At 32.6% G+C, this 16,799-nt stretch overlaps 1 protein-coding gene across 5 annotated transcripts in view; it reads right to left on the reverse strand.

Annotated features, from left to right (window-relative positions):
• Positions 1-16,799, reverse strand: part of LOC111062730 (lachesin) — a 317,740-nt gene that overhangs the window by 27,112 nt on the left and 273,829 nt on the right. For all 5 annotated transcript variants that reach the window (XM_039435479.1, XM_039435480.1, XM_039435482.1 and 2 more), the window contains 4 exons: positions 14,346-14,522; positions 12,671-12,799; positions 4,383-4,521; positions 2,578-2,726 (listed from right to left, as the gene is read on the reverse strand). In XM_039435479.1, the coding sequence (XP_039291413.1) occupies positions 2,578-2,726; positions 4,383-4,521; positions 12,671-12,799; positions 14,346-14,522 (594 nt within the window). The remainder of the gene's footprint in view (positions 1-2,577; positions 2,727-4,382; positions 4,522-12,670; positions 12,800-14,345; positions 14,523-16,799) is intronic.

The raw sequence follows: 16,799 nt of genomic DNA on the forward strand, positions 1-16,799 counted from the left end.
TCACAGTATCATGAAAGAATTGATTCAAAAAAAAAAATTCTCTCCTAAATTATTCCTGTATGCAGAACTCTAAACCTTGAACACTGAAAGTATCAAAAAACCAAACCTTACCTGAATTAATCCTCACCTAAATTAATCCTGTATGCAGCGTCTATCTCTTTTCCAAAAAACGAATTACATTGTCATTTCAAGCCTGAAATGTACATTGTATAATTACAAATATGATACAAAATTTACGTGACTCTGTATCGAATTTGGAATGCAGCCGTCTACTACAAGCATGAAGCAATGCTAACTGAGATGTCACCTGTATCGAGTTTGGTATGCAGCCGTCTACTACAAGCATGAGGCAATGCTAACTAAGATGTCACCTGTATCGAGTTTGATATGCATCAGTCGACTACAAGTATCAGCCCAACACTACGTGCATCCAGATCAGCCCAACACTATGTGCATCCAGATCAGCCCAACACTAACGTCATCACATTGGAGTCACACTTAACTGAAAATCATACTGAGTGCCTTAACGGACTGTTTTCCAAAATGTGCATTGATAAAATCAACCGCGTCAATAGTGAAAGAAATGAACATTTTTTGATTTAATGAAATTTTATGTGAAAATTAAATGTAACAATTCATCAATTCATTTAAAAAAAAAAATAAATAAATAAATAAATAAATAAATAATAATAATAATAAATTTTTCATTCAACATACTAAATTTTTTTATGCAATAAAAAATTGAATTTTTCTATCTATTAAATTTATTTGCAATTTCAAAAAAAAACTATTCTTTACATATTAAACTTTCTGTTGAGATATTTTCCTTTAAATTATAAAGCTAAATCAAAAGTAATTTTGATATTCTATACTTTGAAATATTGTTTGGAAATATATAACAAATGCTGTTGATGAATTTTTATAATAATTTTCAATTATAGTTGACATGTAATATTTTTATAGAAAAAATTGTTACTGTTCTCAAATTTACAATTCAAAATTTTCATTAGGGTCAATGTAATTTTTTTTTTTAATTTTCAAACAGTAAAATTTTTTTATGTCAAGAGGGGGGTATTTGTAATATTACATTTTTTCTCACTTTGGAATCGAATCTTCAATTCGAGATCTATGGAACTTTATAGTAAATATCAGAGTCATCGATAGACGGACAAACTTTTTGACGGAGAATTTTTTATCGTAAATGATTGTTGCATTGTTCCATGGTGTCACTGAGGCTGGGTTAACAGAATTAATAGATAATATAGAGGATATATAAAATTTAAAATAATAGTTTCAAAATAAAGTTTTATTGAGAACAAATATAAAATGTGAATTCTAAACTTGTAAGTTATAATTTTGTTGTTGACGTGTCATGAAGTCATCACTGATTTTGAGGTGTGGTTTTTGTCTGACGACAAAGCTTTCTTGTAGCTTTGCTTCCTCTCTAGAAACATGGCTGGCTGTTGTGTGTTGTAAATTTTTACTCTCTGAATAATTTTCATTTAAGTGAATTTATTAATGTTTTAAATTGAGTTTTGAACAGTTTATAGTGTTCTATTTTGTCCGTATATTGTTTTGTGTGTATACAAGCCAATAGCCACTGTTTTTTCAACTGTAAACTAGATAAGTATTTTAGTTCGTAGTAACTCTAGAACTTAGGCTTATAAGATATAATTCTTTGTCTATTTGTATAATATTTTGCAAAAATTCATCTGAAGATTATAAGTTCATTTGCTCTGAAAACTGGATTTCTCATTCATAGGCGATAGATCCATTCATAGTTTATCAAGAATCTATTACATTGGAGCCGACAACTATCCTTAGGTTAATAGGTGTTGAATGCTATCCAGCCGATTAAGGAAAAATTGGTAGCACGGCAATCTGTACGCACCTTTAGGGAGACTTTGTGTAACTGTGGATGTGTCTGTACTGGTGAATATTTACTATGCACACATCCAGAGTCTCCTTTCTTATGGAATAATGCTTTGGGCGAAAAATGTGAACGCCAAATCAATTTTCATCCTTCAAAAGAAGGAATTAAGAATAATATGCAAGCTACCATATAATGCACATTGTAGACCTTATTTCATTCACCTGGGTATCTTGACGTTGCCATCGTTATATATGTCTTAAAAATATTATGTTATTTATGTACAAGGCAATTTGAATAAGTATGATTCTAATAGCTTTCATAGTTTAAATACAAGAAATAGAAACAAACTAAGAATTATTCCGTTGTACAGTCATACTAAATCACAAAGAAACTGGCACTTCACGTCAATCAAATTATACTCCACACCTGACCACTTGAAAGTAGGCTACATGCACACAATTAAAAAAAAATACGGTATTGAAAGCAGTGTTAATTGATGAATGTTTGTACAACGTACATGACTATTTTAAAATAGATTGGAATCGTTTTATATGATTCATATTTTATTTTATTGTACGGTACTGATACACTGACTGATTTTAGTGTTTTTGTGTTTGTTTTGACTCAGGTACTTTAGTGTTTAAAAATTGACGAAGTCCATGTATTCATGTGAATAATAAAATTCTATTGTATATTCTTCTCACCATACAAGCGTAGAGTGCCTTCGGCTTTTCCCAGAGAATTGGTGGAAATACATTGGTAGGTGCCGATATCCCCATAAGAGAACTTCTTTATCACCATCCGCATGATAACTCTGTAGATGTACTTGTTCTCGAAGATTTTGATCTTGTTTCTGGAAAAACACCCATTAATTCACACAAAACAAAGGAGCGGCGAAGGTAGAGTGTGTGGTAATGAAGATATCTAACTGATATTGTTTGAATAATGCATGTGTGATAAGGTCATTTATAAAATTTATCAAAATATAGACATAAAATATTGCAATACGGTATATATTTCAGTTCTAATTCTATAATATAGTATACAGGACTACGTATCTTTGGTTCATTTCCCAGGTATAATCAATTTGGACAGAATCTATTTACTTGAGCCTTTTTTTTAATTAAAACATCTCGAGTAAAATAAAATCATTCGCTGAGTTCTCATCTGAAATGAGTATCGATTTTGGTTTTTGATTTTAAAAATAACATTTTTAATTTTAATTTAATTTGAAACTGATATAATATTAATAAAATTATTGTAGATTCTAGTGAATAATGATCAATTATTTCTTGAATACATCTCATTTTCAAGAAAATACCGCATTGATTCAAATGATAATTTGATAATTTCATGATTTTTAATTTTCATGATTGAAATTTGATATTTTAATGATTGATATAATTTTGTATGATTATAATATTCAACATAGCCTACAAACAATTTGGCAACGGTTGAAATCGGAAAATGATAGAACTTACAGATAAACAGATATCTGTTATGTCTAATGTTAGAAAAGGATAGCAAAGTTCATCAGTTCCTGACTTTATATATCATGAATCTCACTATAATAAATCCAATCGAAAAATGATATTTATTTATTCTTATGGGTTTTATCGGCATAAGAGAGATCCTTTTGGATGCTCTGCCTTGCCGTATTACTCAATGTCATTTCCTATTAAGGCTGTGCAAAGGCTAAAAATAAACTTTCTACTGGTGATATTTTTAAAAGGTTTTTGATTTGTATACCATGAAGCTATCAAAATGAGAAAGGTTTCTTAGGAAAACATTTTTTTCCAATCATTACTTTTTGATATAATGAGCGCCTAAAGTTTAAATTTTTGGGACAGAACATTTCAAGTTCGGTGAAAGATGAATCCATTAGATTTAGAGGATAGATTCTTTATGGTATTGTTAATCTAATAGAACAAAAATTTTCTAAAGATATTGACTTTTGAGAAAGTTATTCAATTTACTGAAAATGACCAAAAATAACTTTTAGTTAAGCTATTTTTGGTAAATTGATTAACTTTCTCAAAAATCAATATTTTTGGTTTTACTAGATCAACATTACCATGAAGAATCTAGCCTCTAAATCTCATGTATTTATCTCTTACTGAACTTAAAATGTTCTGTCCCAAAAATTTTAATTTTAGGCGATCATATCTCAAAAAGTAATGACCAGGAAAAAAATGTTTTCCTGAGAAAACTTTTTAATTTTGATAGCTTAATGATATACAAATCGAAAAAAAATTGAAAAATATCACCAGTAAAAAGTTTATTTTAAGGCTGTGCAAAGGCTAAAAATAAACTTTCTACTCGTGACATTTTTCCAAGTTTTTCGATTCGTATATCATCAAGCTATCAAAATGTAGAAGTTTTCTTAGGAAAACATTTTTTTTCCTAAGGTTATATATTGGATTCTTCATGTTTCCTCACTAAAACTTTGCACTTTCACTTTCTGAGTTTCTATTGATATGAAGGAAAATGATAGAATGATTGTTCTCACCCTTCGAGCAGTATCTCTCCCCTGTTCTTCACCCAATAGTTGATAGCATTCGGGAATGCTTCCACGTGACATTCAAGATGGACGTCAGAACCGAGCGGTGACCCTAGAAGCTGATTCGGAACTTTTATTCCGGGAGCAACTGTAATCAAAATACAAAAATCAATCAATATTCATGCTCAGGTTGTTCTCCTTGAAACGTGCTGTTCTCTTAAAGGCTGTGCAAAGGCTAAAAATAAACTTTCTACTGGTGATATTTTTCAAAGTTTTCCGATTTGTATATCAAGCTATCAAAATGAAAAATGTTTCTAGGGGAAACATTTTTTCCGATCATTACTTTCTGAGATATGAGCGACTAAAGTTTAAATTTTTGGGACAGAACATTTCAAATTCGGTAAGAGATAAATCAATGAGATTTAGAGGATAAATTCTTCATGGCATTGTTGATTGAATAAAACAAAATTTTTTGAAATATCAACTTTTGAGAAATTTGTTGACCGATCATAGTGAGGTCTATGTTTTAACTCGGATTTTATTTTGTCCTCGGATTCTTGAGGTGTCCTTATGCTTTCCTCTCCACTAAATTAAGTGCATCTAACGGGCGATTCTCATAGAACATGATCTAATGAACTTATATCATAATGCGAAATCTCAATGTGATGACAATGGAGTTGATGATTGAAGCTAAAACTTGGGTATTTTTCCAAAATACAAGGATAATTGTTGTCAGGTGTGTACCTGGAAATCTCTATACGAAAGAGCGCTCTACTTGGTCTCAAATTGTAGAGCACAGAGGGATTTTGAATTATACATTTGATTGTTAACAATCGGAAAATTTTCTTGATCCAAAACTAAAGTTCATACAAAATTGGTTTTCACTTAAAATGTTACTCACTTTTGAAAAATTGTAACTCAGTACTAGGGAATAGCGGAAATAGCTGAAAACTGGAAAATGAACCAAAGTACGAGGTTTTTGGGCCACTCATCTGTATCTAGCACAAATTGTCCATGAAAAATTTGGTTCTGGCTTTCTCTCATGTATCCAAACACTATATTGAAAAATCAGAACCATAACTACAATATAAAATGCAAGCGCCAATGTATATGGACTAACAACTGTAGTTGCAGAAACTGCTACTACTTTAGTAGTCTATCATGACCTTGGCATTTCAATAAACAAATTCAAAAATCCAATAAATTAATATCAACAAATCAAGCTCTCAAATACTGTTTTTAAAATAAAAACTTCAACAATTTCCCGGGTGGGGTGTCGAACGGGGGAGGGGGGTGTTCCATCACCAGCACAAAATCCCTTCCCCCACAGATCATGGTGCTGCTGGATCCACGCCTGCGCATCTTCCGTTATCGACAGACGACGAGATTATATCATCTGTTTTTCCAAGGATGAATAATTATTATCTTTTTCATGTCCTTCGGCGAGTTTTCCCAGGGATGAGACCTAGTACAATCAAATTATTATTGTTTATGCTAGTTTAAAATGACCACTTCTTTCTCTAATTAATTTATTTCTTAAAAAAAGTATTTCATCATAATAATGGAAGGAACTAGGTCCCTACATTTCTACATAGCTTACAAAATGTTCTGGCAATTTGATACCGCGTTTGGTGAAGCGTTAGAGAAGAATGGAGTTATCTTTCTTGTCTAATGACAGACAAGGAAAGCAAACGAATATTAATCAGATGCTAATGATTAGCATTTCATTTTAATACACAAGACTCACAATTTAACGAACAAGTTTAATATTGAATCTTACTAAGGATAGATTCAGTTTATACAGAGTGACACAGAATACAGTAACTGGAACTTTTGAAAACACCATAAAACATTTGTGGGAAGGGCAAAAATGATTTTATTCAAAGTAATGTAAAGTTCAAGACTTGCCATTTAAGTATTATGAATAACATCTATCACTTTTTGACAATTACTTCCTCCTGAACGAATACACTCTTAAAATCTGTCTTGACGATTCCTCATTGATCGCTGTAACATCTGCGTTTCCTGGTTCCATGATCAGTCCACCTGCGATTTTCTGTTTGTGGAGCTATCTCAAATCAAACGTTCTCACAACTTGACCAATAACTGTGGTTGAATCATAACAGACAAATCAAAATGAAATTAACAATATCCCAGCTGAAATGTTACAACAATCGCTCAGGAATCTCAACACAGATTTCAAGAGTGTATTCGTGCAGGAGGAAGCCATCTTAAAGAAGTAATTGTCGAGAAGTGATAGATGTTATTAATAATTCTCGAATGGCAAGTCTTGAACTTCACATTAGTTTGAATAAAATCATTTTTGCCCTTCCCACTAATGATTTATGGCGTTTTTAAAAGTACCCGTTATTCTGTGTCACTCTGTACAATTTATCTGTGAGATAACATAATGAGGATATTAGTCTTTCGAAAGGTGGTTTTGTACGGATTCATTTGATACTAAGACATCCGACTCACATTTAAAAATTGTTGCCCTAATAAGAAAGAAACCATTCAAAAACAAGTATAACAGGTAAGCTGATCAGTAGCCTTAATGTAGGACTACATGAGTGCAGCCTTAGCCCTACGGACTATTCAGTGCTTTCAATAAAACAATGTCATGTGTAAAGCCAACATGGCTTATGACTATTAGACTATTAGCAGGTAAATCTAGACTATTAGCAGGTAACCTGTGCTCCGCAAGGGTCCGATTGGAAACTTGACATGATTAAATCCTGAAGAATTGAAAATAGGCCTATAACCATCCTCGGTAAATAGAGAATCTATATGCAAAATTCGAAGTTAATCAGTTGAGCAGTTGTGACGTGATGATGTGTCATTAGTGAATTTCCTATCCCTTACGTGTATAAGCCAATTATTCCCTTTATTGTATTAATATCAGGGCACCGAGCTTCGCTCGATATTTTATTTATTGATAAGCAGAACACAATTCTTTAAAATGATTAGGGAAGGACTAACAGGCACAACCCGAAACTGTTTCCCCGAATTTTGATTTATACACTATAAATATTCCAAAAAGTGGGTTACGGTATGTTCTATACACTTGAATTCAGGTCAAATTTTAAGTCCAAATATTTTTGAAAACAGAAAAGTTCTAATTCATAGCCTATTGTTTGTTAACCAAATTGAATAACAAAATAGACTCTAAAAAAATCACTTAAAACTGTGAAATAATTATTCACTTTGAAAATTATGATATAGTCTAATTTAGAATGATATACCATGTCATGTCAACAAATCAGATTATTTTTATCAAGTCTATTAAAATTTCTAGATCATATTTCTCGTGAGATACGGTAAGCTGATTGATTATACAGATGATCTCCCACACAGGCACATGCATTTTCTGTTATCGACAGACGACGAAATTATCATCTGTTTTTCCAAGGATGTATAATTATTATCCTTCTCATGTTCTCCAGCGAGTTTTCCCAGGGATGAGACCTATAGTGCAATCGACTTTTTATATCACAAGCCTACCATGTTTCAAATTTCGTGAAAATCGTAAGAACCGTTCTCGAGAGCCGTTGGACATAAATATAACCAACTTTAACATGCCCGTATTCACCAGTCAAGCCTAAAATTTATCTGAGAACTCTGACATGGCCTACTCTCTCAAACTGGTCCTCTTCATATATTTTCTTCTTGGATTAATATTATATTTATTATTATTTTGATATTCCAGTAACCTCTGTCTAGTTCATTTCACTAAGTTCAATCTGTTTTATGATTCTATTTTCATTTTATCTTAATTCGACCTTATGTCAATTTATTTCTACAATTTGTAGCAATATTATACTATTTACTAAATGTGCAAGAGTGGGAGCTCCAGTAAACCTCGTCAAGCTTCTACTAAAGTACTCTTTTTCAAAGCAATTACTTAACCTTATTTATACTAATAAAATATTACATTATACTTCTTTCTTTACATGGTTATTGTCAATAATTTCGAAGAGGAACTTTCCAGAGAGTGTTATGATACTATTTTGGTTGAGGATATTACTACTTTTGATCCTCACGGACAAACATGCATAAGAACTTTGAATGACTTAAATATAATACAGATGAATATTCGCAGTTTGACAAGAATTTCAATAAATGGATATTCAGCTATCAATAAGCCTAGTAATTTGAATAAATGCGACGGAATTTGTGTGTATTCGTTAGAGAGTCACTAAATGTGAATATAATCAATTATAACATAGCAGAGTCAAATAGTTTGATACTAAATATATTACAGCCCTTTCAAATTGTAGATATAACTATATTTGCAATATACAGATCCCCATCATCGGACCTAGAACTGTTCCTAACTGATCTTAATCATTCCTTAGAACATTTCAGAGAACATAAAAACTCTATATTTCTCGGCGACCTGAATATAAATTTAAACTCTAACAACAAAACTATAGCTGATTACTTCAACTGTATGTCCTCAAATGGGTTCAAATCTTACATTAACAAAGATACCAGAGTACAGCTCAATTCAAGGACATGTATTGATCACATCTTCCTGAAAACCTGCGAATTGAAGGATAATGATATTCAAGGCATATTCTCAAGACAAATGTTACCGATCACTACTCCACTTGCTTACATATGCGCTCACCTAAGCCAACACCCAATAATAGAGTCCCAAATCACCGAGTCGTAATAAATTTTGAAACATTATCCAAGAAGTTGGAATCAGAACTCTGGATGGATATAAATAACCCCACTACCAATGCAAACAAAGCCACCAATATTTTCATAGAAAAATTGCAAAACTTGATTGAAAACTCTTCTAGTAAACGGGCCATACCACACAAGCTGAAGCCATTGAAAAATTGGATCACAAAGGGTTTGATAAATTCCATTCGCCATAGAGACAAATTGCATAATATGCTCATAAAACAACCTTTTAATGCTGAATTGAAAATAGAATATAAAAATTACAGGAACCTACTAAATAAACTCATAGAACAATGTAAGTTTAGGTACTATGAAAATAAAATTATAGATGCTAAAGGTAATAGCAAGAAAACATGGAACTGCATCAATGGGATGATAGGCAATAATCAGAAATCACCTGCCCCGAAAATTGATCCAGACATTCTCAATAATCATTTTGCCAACGTGGGTAGAGTATATGCTGAAAAGCTGAGGTCCACAAACAGTAACAATCATGCGCCAACTTTACCCAGGCAAACCACAGACACCCATATTAACTCACCACACTCATTCTTCCTCTATCCAACAGATGAGAATGAAATTTCAAACTGTATTGCTTCTCCAAAGAATAGTGCAGCCCCAGGTATAGATAAAATAGCAAACCAAACTATTAAAAGAATTTCTCACTTAATTTCTAAGCCTTTTGCTGTAATTATAAACAAGTGCTTCACTGAAGGTTTATTCCCAAACCACTTCAAGATATCTTCTATTGTATCATTATACAAATCAGGTGATCACAACGATCCCTCAAATTACCGCCCAATAAGTCTTCTTAGTGTTTTTTTCTAAAATCATGGAAAGAGTAATAAAGAGTCGCCTTATAAATTACCTGAATCTCCATGAAATTCTTCATTATAATCAATATGGTTTCCAAGAAGGGAAATGTACAGAGGATGCAATTTTAAAATTAATTAATATAATTTATAAAAATTTCAATACTAGAAAAAAACCTGGCCGTATTTATTGATCTGAGTTAAGCTTTCGACACCATACCACATAAAAGATTGCTTGAAAAATTACAGTATCTGGGCATAAGAGGTATTCCTCTGAAATTGTTCACTGATTACCTGAAAGATTGTACTCAACACCTAACCCTGGATAATAGAACAAGTACTGCCATGTTATCCAATTATGGTTTGCCACAAGGCACAGTACTATCTCCAATTCTATTTCTTTTGTACATAAATGATATGCTGAAAATGGATATTGAAAATAGTGATATTATTTCCTATGCGGATGACACCACTCTAATATTTACTGCTGATACGTGGTAAGACATGAAAAGCATCAGTGAAAAAGGCCTCAAGAAACTAAAATCATATTTAGATGATCTTACCCTGACCCTTAATTCGAAAAAAAGTATCTATCTTACATTCTCTCCAAATAAGACTGGTCTCCCAAATAATTTTAATGAGCTGAGAATTCACTCATGTGGGGACAGTTCTGTCTGTGATTGTCCAATAATAAAATCGGTTACAAACACTAGATTTCTGGGTGTCCTTCTGGATTGTCATTTAAGATGGGATGTACAAATTATGAGCTTATGCCGTAGGTCAAGATACCTCATTCACAAATTCTATAATATTGGTATGCTAAAAAATAAGGAAATCGCTCGTCTGGTATACTTTGCCTATGGACAATCAGTATTGCAATACGGAATAATTGCATGGGGGGTGCCAGAAACCTTCATTTCAATAAATTATTCGTTGTTCAAAAGTTTTTAATTGGAGCTATTTCATCAAAACCTAGACGATACCCCAGTAACGATCTTTTTATTGATCTCAATGTTTTAACGCTGAGACAGTTGTACACCAAAAGCCTTCTTCAATTTATATTGAAAAATAAGAATAATTTCAACCTGCGTGAGCCCATATACCACTTAAGACCTTCTAGCATAATCTACGATAATGATCGGACCGTGCTTGATGTATGTCGTCGACAATTCATCTATGTATCAAATAAATTGATGAACAGTCTTCCTCGAGACTTCCTGAATATTAATATGAATATCGGAAAAGGAAAAAAATTGGATAAATATATACTTGAATATAATCTTAGTGAACTCCTATTTCAATAGTCTCCCTAGTTTTGAATCAAAAGATCTTGAGTTACTTGCTTACGATTGAAAACAGTTTGCACCCATTTGATTGCTTCAGTAACTTATCATCAATTGTTTTGTTTGTTCTGTTAGTTTAGTTTCGTAGTACTCCTTTTCATTTCTCCTTTTTTTAGTTAACTTGTTCATAGTATCATAGTAGTACCGTAATGTAATTAAATATAATTATTGTCATCGTTGGTAATTGCAAAACCATTAGGTTCCATAAGCATAACTATTAAATAGCTATGCGAACTTTGTTGTTCAATTAGTCTAATGCTTGTTCTATTTATAATCTTGCTTTCTTCTTTATAATTATAATCTCTTTCACCTCATCTCTGGAAAGTTTCCACTTTTATTTTTTCAGGTACGTTAGTTATAATTATACTACCTACGTTAGTTATAATTATCAACTCGTTTGTAATTTTCTTTGTGTCTTTGTTTGATCTTTTTTCAATAACCTAGGTTTTAAACCTTTGCAGCAGGTATCATTTTTCCTCAAATATTACCCATAGTTATTTATAATAGACATTATATTTATTCTAGCAGCAATGTTACTCTCTTATTAATAAACTATAAATATATAGCTACATTTAGCATCAACTTGCTAATTCAATAAGTGAGTACCCTTATTGTTTTTCGTTTTCTTTGTTTGTAATGTTTTTTTGGAAAAAATAAAGTTCAATCTCTCAATCTCATATAAATAAATACAGGAATTGCTCGCTTAATAGAATATGATTGATGGTAAGTTTGCTCAACAGTAATCCTAGCTCAATAATACAATAATATATTGCATACTGTTGAATATTGTATAAATTTAATAACGATGATATTTCACTTTTTGTGTAGTTGAGTACACTTTTAGTGTAGAATAGTACATGGTATATTAACAAATATTGTAGCAAACGTAGTATATCATTCTAAATCGAATTCATAGTATATCTTTTTATAATTGATGATGTATTTGTTTTTTGGAGTGTGGATAAATTGTTATTTTGATGAGTGATAGTAGCTCAACCTAGATTTTGATTTGGACTGTAGTATACATTTTAAAAGGGACAGTTTTGGGTATAAGATCCTCACATAGTGCCTCCTCATATAACTGTAAAAATAATTGTACGACTGAGAAAATGAATAAATAAATATAAACTATAAATTCAATCTTTCGTTACAAATTTTCTATGATTTCACACTCCAGAGCAAAGCTCGGTCCCCCGATATTAATTATTATTAAACGAAAATCCATATTAAATGCTCTAAATCACCCCGAAGACTTCTGCTACTGCAAATATTGACAAAAGGGTAAACAGCTAGATGAAATTCGATGAGCACTACTGTTGAAAAATTATTTGTCAGCCCGGGAATCGAACCCGGTACAGCATTCAAACTGGATTTTCCTTCAATAATAATTTTTTATTCATTGGCATTTAAATAAATACAATATCTCATTAATTTTCATGTATTTACTCACAGTTAACATTGAGAGTGATACGCTTGCTAACGGATGGAGGTACGTCATTGCTGGCAATACATAGATATGAACCCATCTGTCTCCTGTCCACACGCAGCAGAGGCATCTTGCTTCCATTGTAGAACTCCACTGCTCAAACAAACAAATACCTTATCAATTTCATTCATTCTTTTATATACAAGTGTATCATTTGTATACTCCAAAAATCAAAAAAGTTAAAAAAAATCCAAAAATCTAAGCCCCCTTTCAGCATTCTTTTGCACATTTTTAATTCCAATTTTTGAACGAGCGTAAGCGAGTTCTAACTTTCGATTCACTGCAGGCCAAAGTCGTTGTCCGTCTGTTTGTATGTTCTAAAATAACTTTAGAAAGAATTATTCAATCGGCTTCATATTTTGAACACGTAAATACCGTATTCTTCCAACCTTTTTACAAGTCAAGTTCGTTGGACAACAGAATTAACTCACTCCTTCATCGTTTTCCAGGATATAAAAATAGTATTGAAAGTGCATGAGAAAAAAATTGTTGTGATTTAGTCAGCTGGAGAATTCATTGCATGCAATTACTATAGTTTTCCCATTTATTCATAACATCAGCTGAGGCTATTTGGAAGCTATCACACAGACATGATTCCATAAAGATTGATGCGCTGACCTTAGACCAGTTATAGAATAGACACGCTGGGAAGTCCAGCCTCTGAAGCCAACATCTACTGCCATATCGCCAAATCGTGACGTCATCATCGGATAGAAAACTATCGTTTTGTGTCTATTTCAGAAGGATGTAAATTATTATTCATTAAAATGGTAAACTCCCGCTGCGCTCCCGCTGAAATAGACACAATCTCCTATGGAAAACAATGTTAACAAACTCTACAGAAAGGTTTTCTATCTGATGCTGACGTCACGATATGGTGATATGGCAGTAGATGTTGGCTTCATCGACTTTCAGTATGAATATACAATGGTCCGTGTCCATTCTGGTCTAAGGCGCTGACACATCATTTCAGCTAGTTAATAGACAACATGATTCACAACTTAAACTACAACACACTGATACGGGCTGAGATATCAATGTTTGATTTTCGCCATTTATTTTTTCTTGGAACTCTGTATTGAAATCATGGATCTCATGACCACCTTCTCATTCAAAAAATGAATTTGGATTCAAATGATGATCAAAGATGTTAATGGGACAGAGTGATTTTTCATTTCAAATAGGATCCCCAATAAAACCTACTTTTAAATTATCATTGATAGAGAAATATTAAGCTGTTTCCATGATTTCCATCAACTCTGGATAATGAAAAGTTATTGCGTGTCTCAAAGATTCCAATACAACAGTACGGTGTTCAATACAATAGTTCTGAAACACAACAGTTTCAAATACAATAGTGTTCAATACAACAGCTCTGAAATACAATAACAATGACAACCAGGAAGATGGCGGGCCTGCCGAAAGATCTCGTTGTCACAGTGAGAGATTAATTCATTTATTGTAAAAATTATATTCTGCTAGTCGTTCTTTTTAATAGCAAAAAGTGATATTGTGATTTGTAATTATAAATTATAACAATGAGCAGTTCGTGATGGAAAACAATTTTCAAAAATAACAGTTGTTGAGCGAGTTCTCCAACCCAGGGGGTCACTAGTTCATAAATGGATTCGGGACTTACTCCTATCGACGATGGCATCTCTCAGCGAACGCCTAAATAAGATATTAGCTCCATCCTCCCGTCGCCAGAGGACTCTGGGCTCAGGGTGGCCGACTGCCTTGCACTCGAGGGTCGCGTTGTCCCCCTCCAACACTGCTATGTCGCTGCTTGTCTCCTCGTACACTATGTCCGGCGGCTCTGCAACATGCATCATGTATCATGTATCATCCTATTATATTAAGCGAGCAATTTCTGTATTTATATATCTGGTTATTTTTATATCTGGTTATTTTTATAACTGGTTATTTTTATATCTGGCTATTTTTATATCTGGTTATTTATGTTTAACGGATCTCGAAAACGGCTCTAACGATTTTCACGAAATTTGGAACATAGTAGGTTTATGATATAAAAATTCGATTGTACTAGGTCTCATCCTTGGGAAAACTCGCTGAACGACATTAAAAGGATAATTCATCCTTGGCTGAAACAGCTGTGGATAGTAAAAAAGTGAGTATGTGAAAAATCAAAATATCGCATCCCCGAAATTCATAAGATGACATAATAGCCAGCTGTGAAATATAAACACGATCATTTTAGAGAATTGTGTTCTGTTTTCAATAAATAAAAATAACGAGCGAAGCACCGTGCTTCACTCGTTATTTATTCATTGATAAACAGAACATAATTCTTCAAAATAATTTGGAAAGGACTAACGGGCACAGCACAAAACTGTTTCTTCCCCGAATTTCGATTTATACACTATAAATAGTCTGAAAAGTGGGTTATGTTCCAAACACTTGAATTCAGGTTCAATTCTCAGTCCAAACATTTGAAAACAGAAAAGTTCCAACTTAGATTGTTTACTAACCAAAATTGTGGAATGATTAACTTTGAAAATTATGATATAGCTACTCTAATTTGAAAAGATATACCATGTCATGTCAACAAATCAGATTATTTTGATCAAGTCGATTGAAATTTCTAGATAATATTTCTTGTGAGATAAGCTGATTGATTCAACAGCTGAACATAGTTCTGTCTCTCTCCCACACTTGCACTCGCGTATCTCTGTTATCAACAAACGACGAAATTATCATCTGCTTTTCCAAGGATGAATAGTTATTATCATTTTCAGCGAGTTCTCCCAGGGATGAGACTTAGTGAAATCGAATTTCTATATCACAAACCTACATTGTTTCAAATTCCTTGAAAATTGTTAGAGCCGTTTTCGAGATCCGTTTGACAGAAGTATATAACCATATAAATAAATACAGAAATTGCTCGCTCAATATAATATGATGAATACACGGTATTAATCATGGTTCGGTATTCAAATGTATATTTTTAATTGCTCATTATCCATTACTATTTCAATTTTGGGTAAATTGTAGTGTTTAGAAGGTGTAGTGCTTGACCGTAATAGTTAAGTTCTTCAACTTTGTAATTTTCAATTAATGATGACGATTGTCTCAACATATATTGATGTTTTATGACAATGAACGATGATTGGATTTGATTTTATATATCAGGTATGATTTCATTAATCATGTATCATGTATCCGGTATCTCTATGGTAGTTCATGTGTATCAGGTATTATGTATCACAGTATTATACATCATGTATCATGTATCCGTTATCCCTCATGGTAGTTCGGTATGATCATTTGTATTAGGTATCATGTGTATCAAATATCATCCATAATTTTGTATCATGTGTCATTATAATATCAGATTTTGTATATTATTTCATTTGTTTGATAGAAGCATCCATGAGCTATATTCGAAAATAAACTCACAAACCCTCATATCCAGGAAGTTTATCAAAACTACTCGTTTATTTATTTATAAAATCATTCAAAATTACACAAATTCTAGCAAAGTACCACACAGGCTAAAACCCAAATCGGTTCGAATTCCAAATCATACAAAGGCGGTCCAAATGTCTTTCGGATGGACTCGTTGATTCGTCGGTCCCGGCTGCCTTTAAATTAGTCGTTAGGTCATGTCAGTTGCGACCTGAAGACTTCAACACCAGACCTCAGCCAGCCAGGTCACTCAATTATTATCATTAGTCCAAATGTTGCTAGGTTATATTAATTTGTTACCTCCATATTTTTGAGTTAAACTCAATTTACAATTCAAAACAAACAAGAAACACATATTTCAAATGAAAAAATACTTCTAAAATGAATTGAATCAATCGCAAAAGATTTATTAAAAAATACTGTACGATGCAGAGGTATCTGTAACTTATAGCGATGAGCTCTTGTTCGACGTTGTGGATTTACATCATTCATGAAGGTGAAAGCCTCACGAAGATACTCTGGACCGTCATTAGAACCAATAGTTTATATGTCAGACATAGAATGAAGAATTTTCTTCGTTCCTTCAATTTAAGCCAGTTAAGATCGTTGAAGAAAGGAGTAATATGTGCATCCCTTCTTGCATCATATATGAACCTCACAGCGAAAT

This window comes from Nilaparvata lugens, chromosome 9, assembly GCF_014356525.2.
Source record: "Nilaparvata lugens isolate BPH chromosome 9, ASM1435652v1, whole genome shotgun sequence".
Classification (NCBI taxonomy): Eukaryota; Metazoa; Arthropoda; class Insecta; order Hemiptera; family Delphacidae; genus Nilaparvata; species Nilaparvata lugens.